This window comes from Bufo bufo, chromosome 5, assembly GCF_905171765.1.
Source record: "Bufo bufo chromosome 5, aBufBuf1.1, whole genome shotgun sequence".
NCBI lineage: Eukaryota > Metazoa > Chordata > Amphibia > Anura > Bufonidae > Bufo > Bufo bufo.
The window spans coordinates 567,170,150-567,184,577 of record NC_053393.1 but is presented as its reverse complement, the minus strand read 5'-3'; the positions used below and the strand labels follow the sequence as shown (position 1 = coordinate 567,184,577).

The 14,428-nt window shown below is 46.5% G+C and overlaps 1 protein-coding gene across 2 annotated transcripts in view; it reads right to left on the bottom strand.

Moving 5' to 3' along the window:
- The window catches only part of LOC121002080 (tyrosinase-like), a 191,105-nt gene that overhangs the window by 65,874 nt on the left and 110,803 nt on the right, over window positions 1-14,428 (bottom strand). For both annotated transcript variants that reach the window (XM_040433378.1, XM_040433379.1), the window contains one exon: window positions 5,845-6,058. In XM_040433378.1, coding sequence (XP_040289312.1) covers window positions 5,845-6,058 — 214 coding nt within the window. The remainder of the gene's footprint in view (window positions 1-5,844; window positions 6,059-14,428) is intronic.

The window sequence follows — 14,428 nt, the reverse complement described above, 5'->3', positions numbered from 1 at the left end:
TTCACCCATATTCATCATTTCCCCATTATGGACTATCCTGGTATTATTGTTCCGCTGTGCCAGGTCAGCGCCACTGTTCATCAGTCTTCAGAGAGAAAAAGAAACAACGCCCCTTTTTCACTTGTTTACCAATTTTGATGATTGCCTGATATTTACAATTGTGCCTAACCAATTGCTTTTCAGATCTCAAGAAAAAGTATTTATATGGGTTATGGTGCTGTTCTTTATGCCTGCAGGATTGTTCTCTTTTGTATTTTTCAGGAGACCTACATCTTCGTGTCGAGGCCGACACAGGTTAACAAGAGAGTATGCAGCGTCCCACTACCCTCGTGGGTACTGCAAAGTTGTTATATTGTACTTTAAATGCCTTTTATATAGCCTGTTGTTAAGCTGCAATATGTCCTCATGCATCATCCCTGCTAACAGGTGTATTAGCATGCATTTACACGGAGATTACCACTAGGGGGAGATAACACCTCCCATATATATAGTTAGCTCAGGCCTAGCCAGTTCAGTCTAGTTTGCAGACCAGCTCTTGTTCAGTCTAGTTTTCAGATAATTTCCTGTTGAGACTAGAGTGGCAGTTGAGCACAGTCTAGCAGTGTATGCAGCCTGTTATCCTCATTTTCTCAGCTACATCTCAGCCCAGAGCTGAAGTACTTCATCTATCCAGAAGACTACTGTAAGGAGAACCCCAATGGATTATTGGACACCTCTTCTGAGTGCCTCAGGACCTTTGGACTCCACCGTGAAAGGATATCTTAGCCTTTGGCTACTTCACAAGCCTGAATAAGGAAAACCAGGACCATTCCTGAGCTCTACTAACAGTAAGGCTACAATCTCCTTATCTCATATTTAGAGAGGGACCTACACCTGTCAGCAGAGGACTCATAGCAGGTTTATCTCTGTATTGAGACTGTTAAATGCTTTGGATGAACTGTTATCAAGAGTCTTCTTTAGTAAAGTTCCACCTTTAGTTTCACCCTGCTTGCCTCAGATTCAATTCCTCTATTAACACTATAGTAAATGGTTTTACCTCCATCCAAAAGGTACTGGCGTCACGATTACAAGGGACATTGCCACTGGCACATTAATACAGACCATCAAGGGCACCTCAAACCACCATCTGGCCAGTGTCCCTTACAGCAGAGTGTGCCCCAGAGAATCCTTGTGCCATTCTCCTTTTCACTTATGCGAGCCTGCCCAGGGACGACGTAACCGTGAGTAACCAGAACTGTATTTACCTCGGCCCACCTACTGCTCACACCGTGACCTCACACATAATTCCCCTGCAAGGTCTGGCATACCGCACTTGGCTGACAGCTATCTGGTGTGCTTGGCTGACAATTATCTGGTGTGCTTGGCTGACAATTATCTGGTGTGCTTGGCTAATGATTATCTGGTGTGCTTGGCTAATGATTATCTGGTGTGCTTGGCTAATGATTATCTGGTGTGCTTGGCTAATGATTATCTGGTGTGCTTGGCTAATGATTATCTGGTGTGCTTGGCTGACAGCTATCTAGTGTGCTTGGCTAATGATTATTTGGTGTGCTTGGCTGACAGCTATCTGGTGTGCTTGACTGACAGCTATCTTGTGTGTTTCGCTGATGACTGGTGTCCTTGGCTGACAGTTATCTCATGTGTTTAGCTGATGACTATCTGGTGTCTTTAACTGACAACTATCTGGTGTGTTTGGCTTATGGCTATCTGATTTGTTTGGCTGATGGCTATCTGGTGTGTTTAGATGACGACTATCTCATGTTTTTGGCTGACAGCTATCTGGTGTGTTTGGCTGACAGCTATCTGGTGTATTTGGCTGACAGCTATCTGGTGTATTTGGCTGACAGCTATCTGGTGTGTTTGGCTGACAGCTATCTGGTGTGCTTGGCTGACAATTATCTGGTGTGCTTGGCTGATGATTATCTGGTGTGCTTGGCTGACAGCTATCTGGTGTGCTTGGCTGACAATTATCTGGTGTGCTTGGCTAATGATTATCTGGTGTGCTTGGCTGACAGCTATCTGGTGTGCTTGGCTAATGATTATCTGGTGTGCTTGGCTAATGATTATCTGGTGTGCTTGGCTGACGACTATCTGGTGTGCTTGGCTGACAGTTATCTGGTGTGCTTGACTGACAGCTACCTTGTGTGTTTCGCTGATGACTGTCTGGTGTCCTTGGCTGACAGCTATCTCATGTGTTTAGCTGACGACTATATGGTGTCTTTAACTGACAACTATCTGGTGTGTTTGGCTGATGGCTATCTGGTGTGTTTGGATGACGACTATCTCATGTTTTTGGCTGACAGCTATCTGGTGTGTTTGGCTGGCAGCTATCTGATGTGTTTGGATGACGGCTATCTGGTGTGTTTGGATGACGACTATCTCATGTTTTTGGCTGACAGCTATCTGGTGTGTTTGGCTGACAGCTATCTGATGTGTTTGGATGACGGCTATCTGGTGTGCTTAAACAAAACAATAGCTGATCTTAGCGAGACCAGCTACAGAAAACACTGTGGAGCCTCATTTAAGAGTCTCGACACAACAATCCAAAGTGCAAAGCTCCCTGGGAAACAGTAATATGCAAAATAACTGTGGAGCCCCAGTTATGGGTCCTCAACACAGTGCAAGCCAGATATCCCTCAAAGGAAGGGAAACCGAGCAAAGGGGTGTCCCTATTACAGAGATCACCAAATCCACTATATTAAGTGGCCCCTATGTCAAGATCCCGCTCTTTTGCAAGCTTTAAGGATGTGATGGGGAAGACCTAAGCCAGTTATCCATCCACAGACAACGGTTTCAGGGTGTTGCCCCTCATCAGTGTGGATTAGGATTCTGGCTAACCGGGAGCAATGCCTTGGAGACTACTCAAACAAAACAATAGCTGATCCTACTCCACACTGATGAGGGGCAACACCCCGAAACAGCTGTCTGTGGATGGATAACTGGCTTAGGTCTTCCCCATCACATCCGTAAAGCTTGCAAAAGAGCGGGATCTTGACATAGGGGCCACTTAATATAGTGGATTTGGTGATCTCTGTAATGGGGACACCCCTTTGCTCGGTTTCCCTTCCTTTGAGGGATATCTGGCTTTCACTGTGTTGAAGACCCATAACTGGGGCTCCACAGTTATTTTGAATATATCTGGTGTTTTTGGATGACGACTATGTGCTGTCTTTGGCTGACGGCTATCTGATGTGTTTGTCTGACAGCTATCTGGTATGTTTGTCTGACAGCTATCTGGTGTTTTTGGCTGATGGCTTTTTCATGTGTTTTGCTGACGGCACTCTGGTGTGCTTGACTTACAGCTACATATTTTTTCGCCCTATAAGACGCACTGGCCCATAAGACGCACCTAGGTTTTTGAGGAGGAAAATAATAAAATAAAAAATTTGAACCAAAAGGTGTTCTTTTGGTGGGTTTTGAACTAATGGTGGTCTGTGGATGACACTATTATGGGGGCATCTGTGGATGGCACTGTTATGGGGGCATCTGTGGATGGCACTTTTATGGGGGCATCTGTGGATGGCACTGTTATGGGGGCATATGTGGATGGCACTGTTATGGGGGCATATGTGGAAGGCACTGTTATGGGGGATTATTGTGGGGGCATCTGTGGATTGCACTGTTATGGGGGCATCTGTGGATGACACATACAGTACAGACCAAAAGTTTGGACACACCTTCCCATTCAAAGAGTTTTCTTTATTTTCATGACTATGAAGGCATCAAAACTATGAATTAACACATGTGGAATTATATACATAACAAACAAGTGTGAAACAACTGAAAATATGTCATATTCTAGGTTCTTCAAAGTAGCCACCTTTTGCGATGATTACTGCTTTGCACACTCTTGGCATTCTCTTGATGAGCTTCAAGAGGTAGTGCCCTGAAATGGTCTTCCAACAGTCTTGAAGGAGTTCCCAGAGATGCTTAGCACTTGTTGGCCCTTTTGCCTTCACTCTGCGGTCCAGCTCACCCCAAACCATCTCGATTGGGTTCAGGTCCGGTGACTGTGGAGGCCAGGTCATCTGGCACAGCACCCCATCACTCTCCTTCATGGTCAAATAGCCCTTACTTTCAAAGTTTTCCCAATTTTTTCGGCTGACTGACTGACCTTCATTTCTTAAAGTAATGATGGCCACTCGTTTTTCTTTACTTAGCTGCTTTTTTCTTGCCATAATACAAATTCTAACAGTCTATTCAGTAGGACTATCAGCTGTGTATCCACCTGACTTCTCCTCAACGCAACTGATGGTCCCAACCCCATTTATAAGGCCAGAAATCCCACTTATTAAACCTGACAGGGCACACCTGTGAAGTGAAGACCATTTCAGGGGACTACCTCTTGAAGCTCATCAAGAGAATGCCAAGAGTGTGCAAAGCAGTAATCAAAGCAAAAGGTGGCTACTTTGAAGAACCTAGAATATGACATATTTTCAGTTGTTTCACACTTGTTTGTTATGTATATAATTCCACATGTTCATAGTTCATAGTTTTGATGCCTTCAGTGTGAATCTACAATTTTCATAATCATGAAAATAAAGAAAACTCTTTGAATGAGAAGGTGTGTCCAAACCTTTGGTCTGTACTGTATATTAGCATCTTATCTAATGTGTCATCCACAGATCCCCCATAACAGTGTCCTTGTGTAGTGAATGGGGGCCAGCATCTGGTTCTGTAATGGCAACGGGGCCCGGTGCAGTCACTGTATTCTACTACACCGGGCCCCGCTCACTCTAGTATAATCATATCTAACTTGTGGGTATTGTTAAAGTATTAAAATCATCTTAAATCCAGCGCTGTACTACTTACTACTAACTTCTTGGCAGTCAGGAGGCTGGGCGGGCGCTCACAGCGTAGCTCACTACGTCATGCACCTGCGCCACCTGCTTCATTTATAAAGTGGGCGGCGCAGGCGCCTGACATAGTGAGCTACGCTGCGACCGCCCGCCCGGCCTCCTGACTGCCAAGAAGTTAGTAGTAAGTAGTACAGCGCTGGATTTAAGATGATTTTAATACTTTAACAATACCCACAAGTTAGATATGATTATACTACAGTGAGCGCGCTCGGTGTAGTAGAATACAGTGACTGCACCGGGCCCCGCTGCCATTACAGATGCCGGCCCCCAGCCCCTCCTCCCTCTCAGCCGATACACCCGATGGTCGCAGCATTCGCCCCATAAGGCGCACTGCTATTTCCCCCCCACTTATAGGGCGAAAAATACGGTATATTGTGTTTTAGACTGATGGCAATCTGCTGTTTTTGACAGCTATCTGATGTGCTTAGCTAAAGGCTATCAGGTGTTGTGGCTGACAGCTGTCTGGTGTGCTTGACTCACCGCTATCTAGTGTTTTTGGCTAATGGCTATCTGATGTGTTTGTCTCACAGCTATTTGGTGTGTTTGTCTGAGGACTATCTGGTGTGTCTGGGTGATAGTCGTCAAGCAAAAACACCAGATTGCTATCTGATGTGTTTGGCTGATGGCTTTCTCATATGTTTCGCTGACGGCAGTCTGATGTGTTTGGCTGATGGTTGTCTGGTGTGCTTTGCTCACAGCTATCGAGTGTTCTTGGCTGATGGCTATTTGGTGTGCTTGGCTCATGGCTATCTGGTGTTATTGGCTGATGACTATCTTGTATTGTTGGCTGATGAATTTCTGGTGTATTTTGTCAGCTGTAGGGCTTTAACAAGTCTTTGTGATGTTAATGAATTTGGAAATACATAATTCAGAGTGTACGAATTGTATCCAATGAAACTCTAATTAGAGTTGATAAAATGAAGAGATGACATTGACTATATGAACACAACTGCCCAAAATTATGATGTTATAAGACGTATCCCACCTTCCAGGGCGTTTCTGAAGCTGTATAAAGATGTCTCATTATAAGGTGGAGTGTCAAAGTTCTCAAGCTTCAGTATGTTCTCCACATCCAGGAATGTGGGCAAGTTGGTGGCATATGGTGTGGTCCCAGGTTTCCTATGCAGTCTTTCCATCTTGTGCTCAGAGTCTGCCAATGGACAATATTCATCTGGGAAATTGAACCCGCTGCAAATTGCCTACAAAATGTAATCAGAGTGAAGATTTTGTGGATTGTAATAGATTTAAAAACAGCTATAGATACTGGCACTGTACCATATGTTACCGGTCTGAATGACAATAATAGCATTACCATAATGTTACAGGTGATCTGTTAAGACAAAGATTAAATTCCTGGGTGCAAGAAACAGGGAACCTGTCACCTGGATTTTGGGTATAGAGCTGAGGACATGGGTTGCTAGATGGCCGCTAGCACATCCGCAATACCCAGTCCCCATAGCTCTCTGTGCTTTTATTGTGTAAAAAAAACCGATTTGATACATATGCAAATTAACCTGAGATGAGTCCTGTCCCTGACTCATCTCACGTACAGGACTCATCTCAGTTTAATTTGCATATGTATCAAATAGTTTTTTTTACACAATAAAAGCACATAGAGCTATGGGGACTGGATATTGCGGATGTGCTAGCGGCCATCTAGCAACCCATGTCCTCAGCTCTATACACAAAATCCTGGTGACAGGTTCCCTTTAAATGGGTTCTCCAAGAGTATTAAATGTCCCTTCATGTGCCGAGCACCCGACATGGAATATACTTACCCCGTTCTCCGCTCCTGGTCCCTGCACCACTGCTGCTGCTTCTCCCTGCACAGGGATGAAAACATCCGGTGTTGGGGGGAGCAGCCAATGGCAGGCGGGGATGGGGACGAGCCTCCCTAGCATAGCCGGTGACGCTATGAAGGCTCATCCCCGCCCCCGCCTGCCATTGGCTGCTCCCCCGACACCAGATGTTTTCATTGGTGTGCAGGGAGAAGTAGCAGTGGCGGGGACCAGGAGTGGCGCCGGGAGAGGGGACCGGGGTAAGTATATTGCATGTGGGGTGCGCGGCACATGAGGGGACATTTTATACTCTTGGAGAACCCCTTGGAGTGTTTATATTATTCCAACTGAAGAGTTAAGAGCTGTTACATTACTAGTGCAAGGGATGCAAGAAAAATGACCACAGAAACCAAATAGTCCTATTGCACTTCTCAGTGTGGTGTACACTTTGTGCATCTTGTCAAATATCTCTAGAAGTCATCACTAGAGATGAGCGATTCGCAAAGAATGCAAATTTCCTCACGCTTCGTGGTAACAAATCGCAATTTTTCTAAAATAGCGGCTACAATGGCGGCTACACGTGTGAGGACATGGACAAGGAACTCTGGGAAGGCGGGCCTGACCCATAATGCCATGCATGCAATCCATGATGTCAAAGCCCTATAAATACGGCGGATATCTTAGAGCCAGACATTTTCCAGTGTTCAGAGTGCAGGGACAGACATAAGAAGACGCTAGGGACAGCAACTGGAAAAACCTCTATGTTTAAAAAAAAAAACCTGAAAAAACAATTTATAAGTGCACGGAAAGGATAGGGAGGAATCATTTCACAGCATCTTAGTGCAGGGAGAGACGTCAGAAGGCACTTGGGACAGTGCTAGAAAAACCTCATTGTGAAAAAAAAAGTGATTTACAATTGCAGGAAAACATTATTTGGGATCCAAATAGCCATTAAAAAGCTCTGGCATTCTAGAAACATGTTCTTGTTATTGGGGTGCAAGTGCTATGTTGAAAAGCCTTTAGTGGCACTGGGTGGGGTCGTTGGTTTCAGTTTAAATCACACCCACTCCCAGTGTTCCCTGCGGGTTATAGCTTCTGTCTGGCTCTGTGTATGCAAGGAAGGAAGGATTGGCTGTTCCTGCTCAGAAAGATAAGTTGGTTTTTTGTTCTCTTGTGGTTTTGCTGTCTAGGCTGTTAGAGAGATGTCTGCCCCTCCAGGTTCTGAGGGAGCAGGCTGCCTCTATTCCTCTTTCACCATCTTAGGGATTTTAGGGTATTTTCAGCCCAGGCACGAGGACACATTATTCCCATCTTAAGGGTCTAAACGTGGGCAAAGCAGTATAGGGAGAGCTGGTAGGGATTGTCAGGAGGTGACCTTGATCCCCAGCTTCTCGCCTAGAAACTTGTTTGTTTATCTTTCTGTGTATCTTATACCCTGTCCACCATGACAGCCAGCCTCTCCATCACTGCTGTACGCCTGCCCAGGGTCTTCTACAAATTGTGAGTATAAAGAGCAACCCTCGGTCTGTTAACTGACCCCCGTGACCTCACATTCGCTCACCCTGCAGGTCTGGCGTACTGCACAATGACATAGTGTGGAGGTGGCAGCAGCATCAGGAGACCAGAGAGTGGCAAGGTGACATAGTGTGGAGGTGGCAGCAGTATGAGGAGCCCACAGAGTGGCACAATGACAGTGTGGAGGTGGAAGCAGCAGCATCAGGAAGCCACAGAGTGGCAAGGTGACATAGAGTGGAGGAGGAAGCAGCATCAGAAGACCACAGAATGGCAAGGTGACATAGTGTTAAGGTAGCAACAGCATCAGGAGACCACAGAGTGGCAAGGTGACATATGGTGGAGAAGGAAGCAGCATCAGAAGGCCACAGAGTGACACAATGACAGAGTGCGGAGGTGGCAGCAGAATCAGGAGGAGGCCACAGACAGGCACAATGACAGTGTGGAGGTGGCAGCAGCATTAGGAAACCACAGAGTGACCCAGTGACAGAATGGGGAGGTGGGTGGCAATACCACTACCAGCTGAAGATGGTGGGTGAAAGAAGGAGCACTTGACATCTGATGTGTGGCATCAGGTGGGTGGCAGCATCAGAATAGTAGCTGAGGCAGGTAGCCAGAAGAAACCGGTCTCTTTTGTCAAAGTGTTGGTGTGGCACCATGGATGATCTAGTCTGGTGCATCAGGCATTAGTGGGTGGAAATCCTGGCTGATCCATGCCTGATTCATCTTGACAAAGGTCAGTCTCTCCACATTTAGGGTGGACAGGCCTTGGGGTTAGGGTTAGGGTTGTCCTTGGGGTAACTATGGCTCCCGCCGCACTAAACACCCGCTCTGATGCCACACTACTAGTTGGGTAGGACAGCTTTTCCAGCGCAAACTCGGCCAGTTGTGGCCACAAATCCAGTTTGGCTGCCCAGTAGTCCAGCGGATGGCAGGGTGCTGTCCAAGTATGCCACCACCTGTTGGTTCAAGTTCTGCTCCAGGTCTAGATGCTGCTGCTGTTGAGTAGTTTCTTCACTAGGCGGGTGAAGAAAGCTGCTCATCAGCGACTCTAGACTCAAGTTGTTGCTGATGGAGCTGGAACTGCTCCTACCCCCCTCCCTGCCACATCAGAGGAACGTGAGCGTAGAGGCAGAGGAACGTGAGGCAGAGGAACGTGGGCGTAGAGGGCCCCTCTGGTCAGACCTGCGAGAGGATAGACAATGGTGCAGATAGGCAGCGGCCAACTGACTACATAGGATGTCTCTATAGTAGTTCATTTTGTCCTCCCTCTCAGCGGGTGTAAAAAATGCCCCCCTTTTGGACCGAGCAAGGGTCCAACAAGGGGGAGAGCCAGAAGTCATCCCTCTGCCGAATGGTGACAATTCAGCTGTCATTACGCAAGCAAGTGAGCATGCATCGGGCCATTTTTGCAAGCGACTCGGAGGGACTCCCTGCCTCCATCTCCAATGCATACTGGCATGGTGTATCTGGGTCCACTGCCTTGTCTTCCTCATCGCCCTGTAGCTCCTCTGGCTGCTCCTGCTCCTCCTCTCCTGTCACCTGTGTAGAAAAACCACCCATTTCGCTACACATTGCTTGTGCTCCAATGTCCTCCTCCTCCTTCTCCAGTTCAGCCCCCACAGGGCTCATAGGGCCATTAGATCTAGGCGACACATCTCCAGTCCCCTGACCAGCCAGATTTACCAGCATCTGTTCCAGGAAATGAAGCAGTGGAATGACATTGTTCATCCCGTAGTCCTGGTGACTGACAAATAACATGGCCTCCTCAAAGGGCCTTAGCAAACGGCAGGTGTCACGCATGAGCTGCCACTGGCTGACATCGAAGTTACACAGTACTCCTGTCCGCTTGGATCATTAAGAAATAATTTATAGCCTTTCTCTGTTCGTATAGTCGGTCCGACATATTGAGGGTGGAATTTCAATGGGTGGAAACGTCTCATATCAGCCTTTGTTGGGGGATGCCGTTCTGCCGCTGCAGCTCAAGGAGGTTGTGCTTTGCTGTGTACGAGTGGCTGAAGTGCATGCAAAGTTTCCTGGACATTTTTAGGATGTCTTGCAGATGGGTGGAAGACTTCAGGAACCGCTTGACAACCAGATTGAACATGTGTGCCATGCAGAGTGCATGGCTCAGCCCTCCTTGACACAGTTCCGACACAATGTTCTTCCCGTTGTCAGTCACCATAGTTCCGATTTTTAGTTGTCGTGGAGAAAGCCAGGATTCGATTTCTTCATAAAGGACACTGAGCAGTTCCTCCCCTGTGTGACTCACCAAGGCAAACGAGGTGCAGAACAGCGTGACACCGCCTCGCCCTGCACATGTGGTATGCTGGAGGGCCACTGTGAATTGTCCTTGCAGTGGAGGCTGAGGACATAGTGGAGGATGAGGAGGCAGAGGCGGACATTGTCGCAGGACCAAAGGCGTGAGAACGTGGAGGCGAAAGCGGCATCACATAGCCAAGTTGCGGGTGTGGCTGTGCAGGAACCACATTCACCCAGTGGGCCATAAAGGACATGTATTGTCCCTGACCGTAGTTACAGCTCCACATGTCAACGCTGCCGTGCACTTTGGCAGACACCGACAGGCTCAAGGACTGGCCCACCTTCTGTTCTACATGTGTGTGCAGGGTTGGTACTGCCTTTTTGGAAAAGAAATGACGGCTTGGGACTCTCCACCTCGGCTTGGCACAAGCCATCAGTTCTCCGAAAGGTGCAGAGTCCACCACTTGGAAAGTGAGGGACTGCAGCACCAGCAACTGGAACAGGAGCACATTCAGTATCTGCGCCGTTGGATGAGTGCACGCATACTGCTGTCTCTTAGCAATCGCTTCGGTGATTGATTGATGACGGAATGACTGATGACAAGTAGAAGGAGGAGGAGCAGGAGCATCAGGAGCAGCAGATGATGGGAAGGACAGACAGCTCCTTTTGGCTGAGGTGGTGGAGCCTTGACTGCCTAAATTCGGGTACGTGCCACTGGATGATGCAGTGGTTGCTGCGGCAGGCTGGACCACCACATCGGAGCCACGGTTCTCCCAGGCCACTTTATGGTGACGCTGCATATGTTGACGCATTGGCCGTGGTGCCAACATTGACACCCTGACCAAGCTTTACCTTCTGCCCATAGATTCTATATATGTCCATGTTCACCTCCTCCAGCTGCTTAACAAAAAACTGCCACACAGCCGAGTAGGGGATTTTTACCTCCAACACTACGCTACCCTCTTCTCCCGACTATGAAGCCCCTTCGTCACCCGGATCCCAAGTGCAAGCAGCTACATCATCCTCATCGAGTACTGTCTGCACCTCACTGAAGTCCTCCTCAACAGTCTCTGGGTCAGGAGCCTGACGGCTCGCAACACCTGCTCCCATGCCATTCTCGTCATCACTACTTGCCCACCTAGTGGAGGAAGTGGCGGATGTCTCTATACAGTACATCTTGGCTTGCCAGTAGCTGCTGACTGTCTTCTAGTAGCTTGTCTTCTAGTAGCTCGTCCTCGCTATATAGTGGAGATGAGCCCACAGCATATAATACTTCTCGCGGTGAGGGAACAGAAAAGGACAAAGGCAGGTTGAGGATAAGTGAGGGAACAGGGCCTGCTCCCGGGCCATGCCAGCTAAGGGTTGTGTCTAGAGATGTCCCGAACTATTCGCCGGCGAACAGTTCCCGGCGAACATAGCTTGTTCGCGTTCGCCGCGGCGGGCGAACATATGCAATGTTCGGTCCGCCCCCTATTCGTCCTCATTGTGTAAACTTTGACCCTGTACCTCACAGTCAGCAGACCATTCCAGCCAATCAGCATCATACCCTCCCTCCCAGACCCTCCCACCTCCTGGACAGCATCCATTTTAGATTCATTCGGAAGCTGCATTCTTAGTGAGAGGAGGGACAGTATAGCTGCTGCTGATTTAATAGGGAAATCGATAGCTAGGCCAGTGTATTCAGTGTCCACTACAGTCCTGAAAGACTCATCTGATCTCTGCTGTAAGGACAGCACCCCAAAAAGCCCTTTTTAGGGCTAGAACATCAGTCTCCTTTTTTTTTCCTATGTGTAATCTAATTGCAGTTTCCTGCCAGCGTGTGTGTCAGGCTTGCCCAGTGCCACCACTCATATCTGGTGTCACAGTAGCTTGCATTAAAAAAAAATAATAATAATTTGGACTGTAATATAATAGCAGTCAGTTGCCGGCACGCGCGTGTGTTTCATGCCCTGCAAGTGCATAGTGTCACCAGCGCAACTCATATCTAGTGTCACAGTAGATTACATTTAAAGAAAAACAACAATTTTGACTGTGAATAAATAGCAGTCAGTTGCACACACGTGTTTGTGTGTTTAAGGCCCAGCTGCAAGTGCATAGTGTCACCAGCGCTACTCATATCTGGTGTAACAGTAGATTACATTTAAAGAAAAAAAACAATTTTGACTGTGAATAAAAAGCAGTCAGTTGCACACACGTGTTTGTGTGTTTAAGGCCCAGCTGCAAGTGCATAGTGTCACCAGCGCTACTCATATCTGGTGTAACAGTAGATTACATTTAAAGAAAAACAACAATTTTGACTGTGAATAACTAGCAGTCAGTTGCACACACGTGTTTGTGTGTTTAAGGCCCAGCTGCAAGTGCATAGTGTCACCAGCGCTACTCATATCTGGTGTAACAGTAGATTACATTTAAAGAAAAACAACAATTTTGACTGTGAATAACTAGCAGTCAGTTGCACACACGTGTTTGTGTGTTTAAGGCCCAGCTGCAAGTGCATAGTGTCACCAGCGCAACTCATATCTGGTGTAACAGTAGATTACATTTAAAGAAAAACAACAATTTTGACTGTGAATAAATAGCAGTCAGTTGCACACACGTGTTTGTGTGTTTAAGGCCCAGCTGCAAGTGCATAGTGTCATCAGCGCTACTCATATCTGGTGTCACAGTAGATTACATTTAAAGAAAAAAAAACAATTTTGACTGTGAATAAAAAGCAGTCAGTTGCACCACACGTGTTTGTGTGTTTAAGGCCCAGCTGCAAGTGCATAGTGTCACCAGCGCTACTCATATCTGGTGTAACAGTAGATTACATTTAAAGAAAAACAACAATTTTGACTGTGAATAACTAGCAGTCAGTTGCACACACGTGTTTGTGTGTTTAAGGCCCAGCTGCAAGTGCATAGTGTCACCAGCGCTACTCATATCTGGTGTAACAGTAGATTACATTTAAAGAAAAACAACAATTTTGACTGTGAATAAATAGCAGTCAGTTGCACACACGTGTTTGTGTGTTTAAGGCCCAGCTGCAAGTGCATAGTGTCACCAGCGCTACTCATATCTGGTGTAACAGTAGATTACATTTAAAGAAAAACAACAATTTTGACTGTGAATAAAAAGCAGTCAGTTTGCACACACGTGTTTGTGTGTTTAAGGCCCAGCTGCAAGTGCATAGTGTCACCAGCGCTACTCATATCTGGTGTAACAGTAGATTACATTTAAAGAAAAACAACAATTTTGACTGTGAATAAATAGCAGTCAGTTGCACACACGTGTTTGTGTGTTTAAGGCCCAGCTGCAAGTGCATAGTGTCATCAGCGCTACTCATATCTGGTGTCACAGTAGATTACATTTAAAGAAAAAAAACAATTTTGACTGTGAATAAAAAGCAGTCAGTTGCACACACGTGTTTGTGTGTTTAAGGCCCAGCTGCAAGTGCATAGTGTCACCAGCGCTACTCATATCTGGTGTAACAGTAGATTACATTTAAAGAAAAACAACAATTTTGACTGTGAATAACTAGCAGTCAGTTGCACACACGTGTTTGTGTGTTTAAGGCCCAGCTGCAAGTGCATAGTGTCACCAGCGCTACTCATATCTGGTGTAACAGTAGATTACATTTTAAAGAAAAACAACAATTTTGACTGTGAATAAATAGCAGTCAGTTGCACACACGTGTTTGTGTGTTTAAGGCCCAGCTGCAAGTGCATAGTGTCACCAGCGCTACTCATATCTGGTGTAACAGTAGATTACATTTAAAGAAAAACAACAATTTTGACTGTGAATAAAAAGCAGTCAGTTGCACACACGTGTTTGTGTGTTTAAGGCCCAGCTGCAAGTGCATAGTGTCACCAGCGCTACTCATATCTGGTGTAACAGTAGATTACATTTAAAGAAAAACAACAATTTTGACTGTGAATAAATAGCAGTCAGTTGCACACACGTGTTTGTGTGTTTAAGGCCCAGCTTCAAGTGCATAGTGTCAATGTCACCAGCGCAACTCATATCTGGTGTAACAGT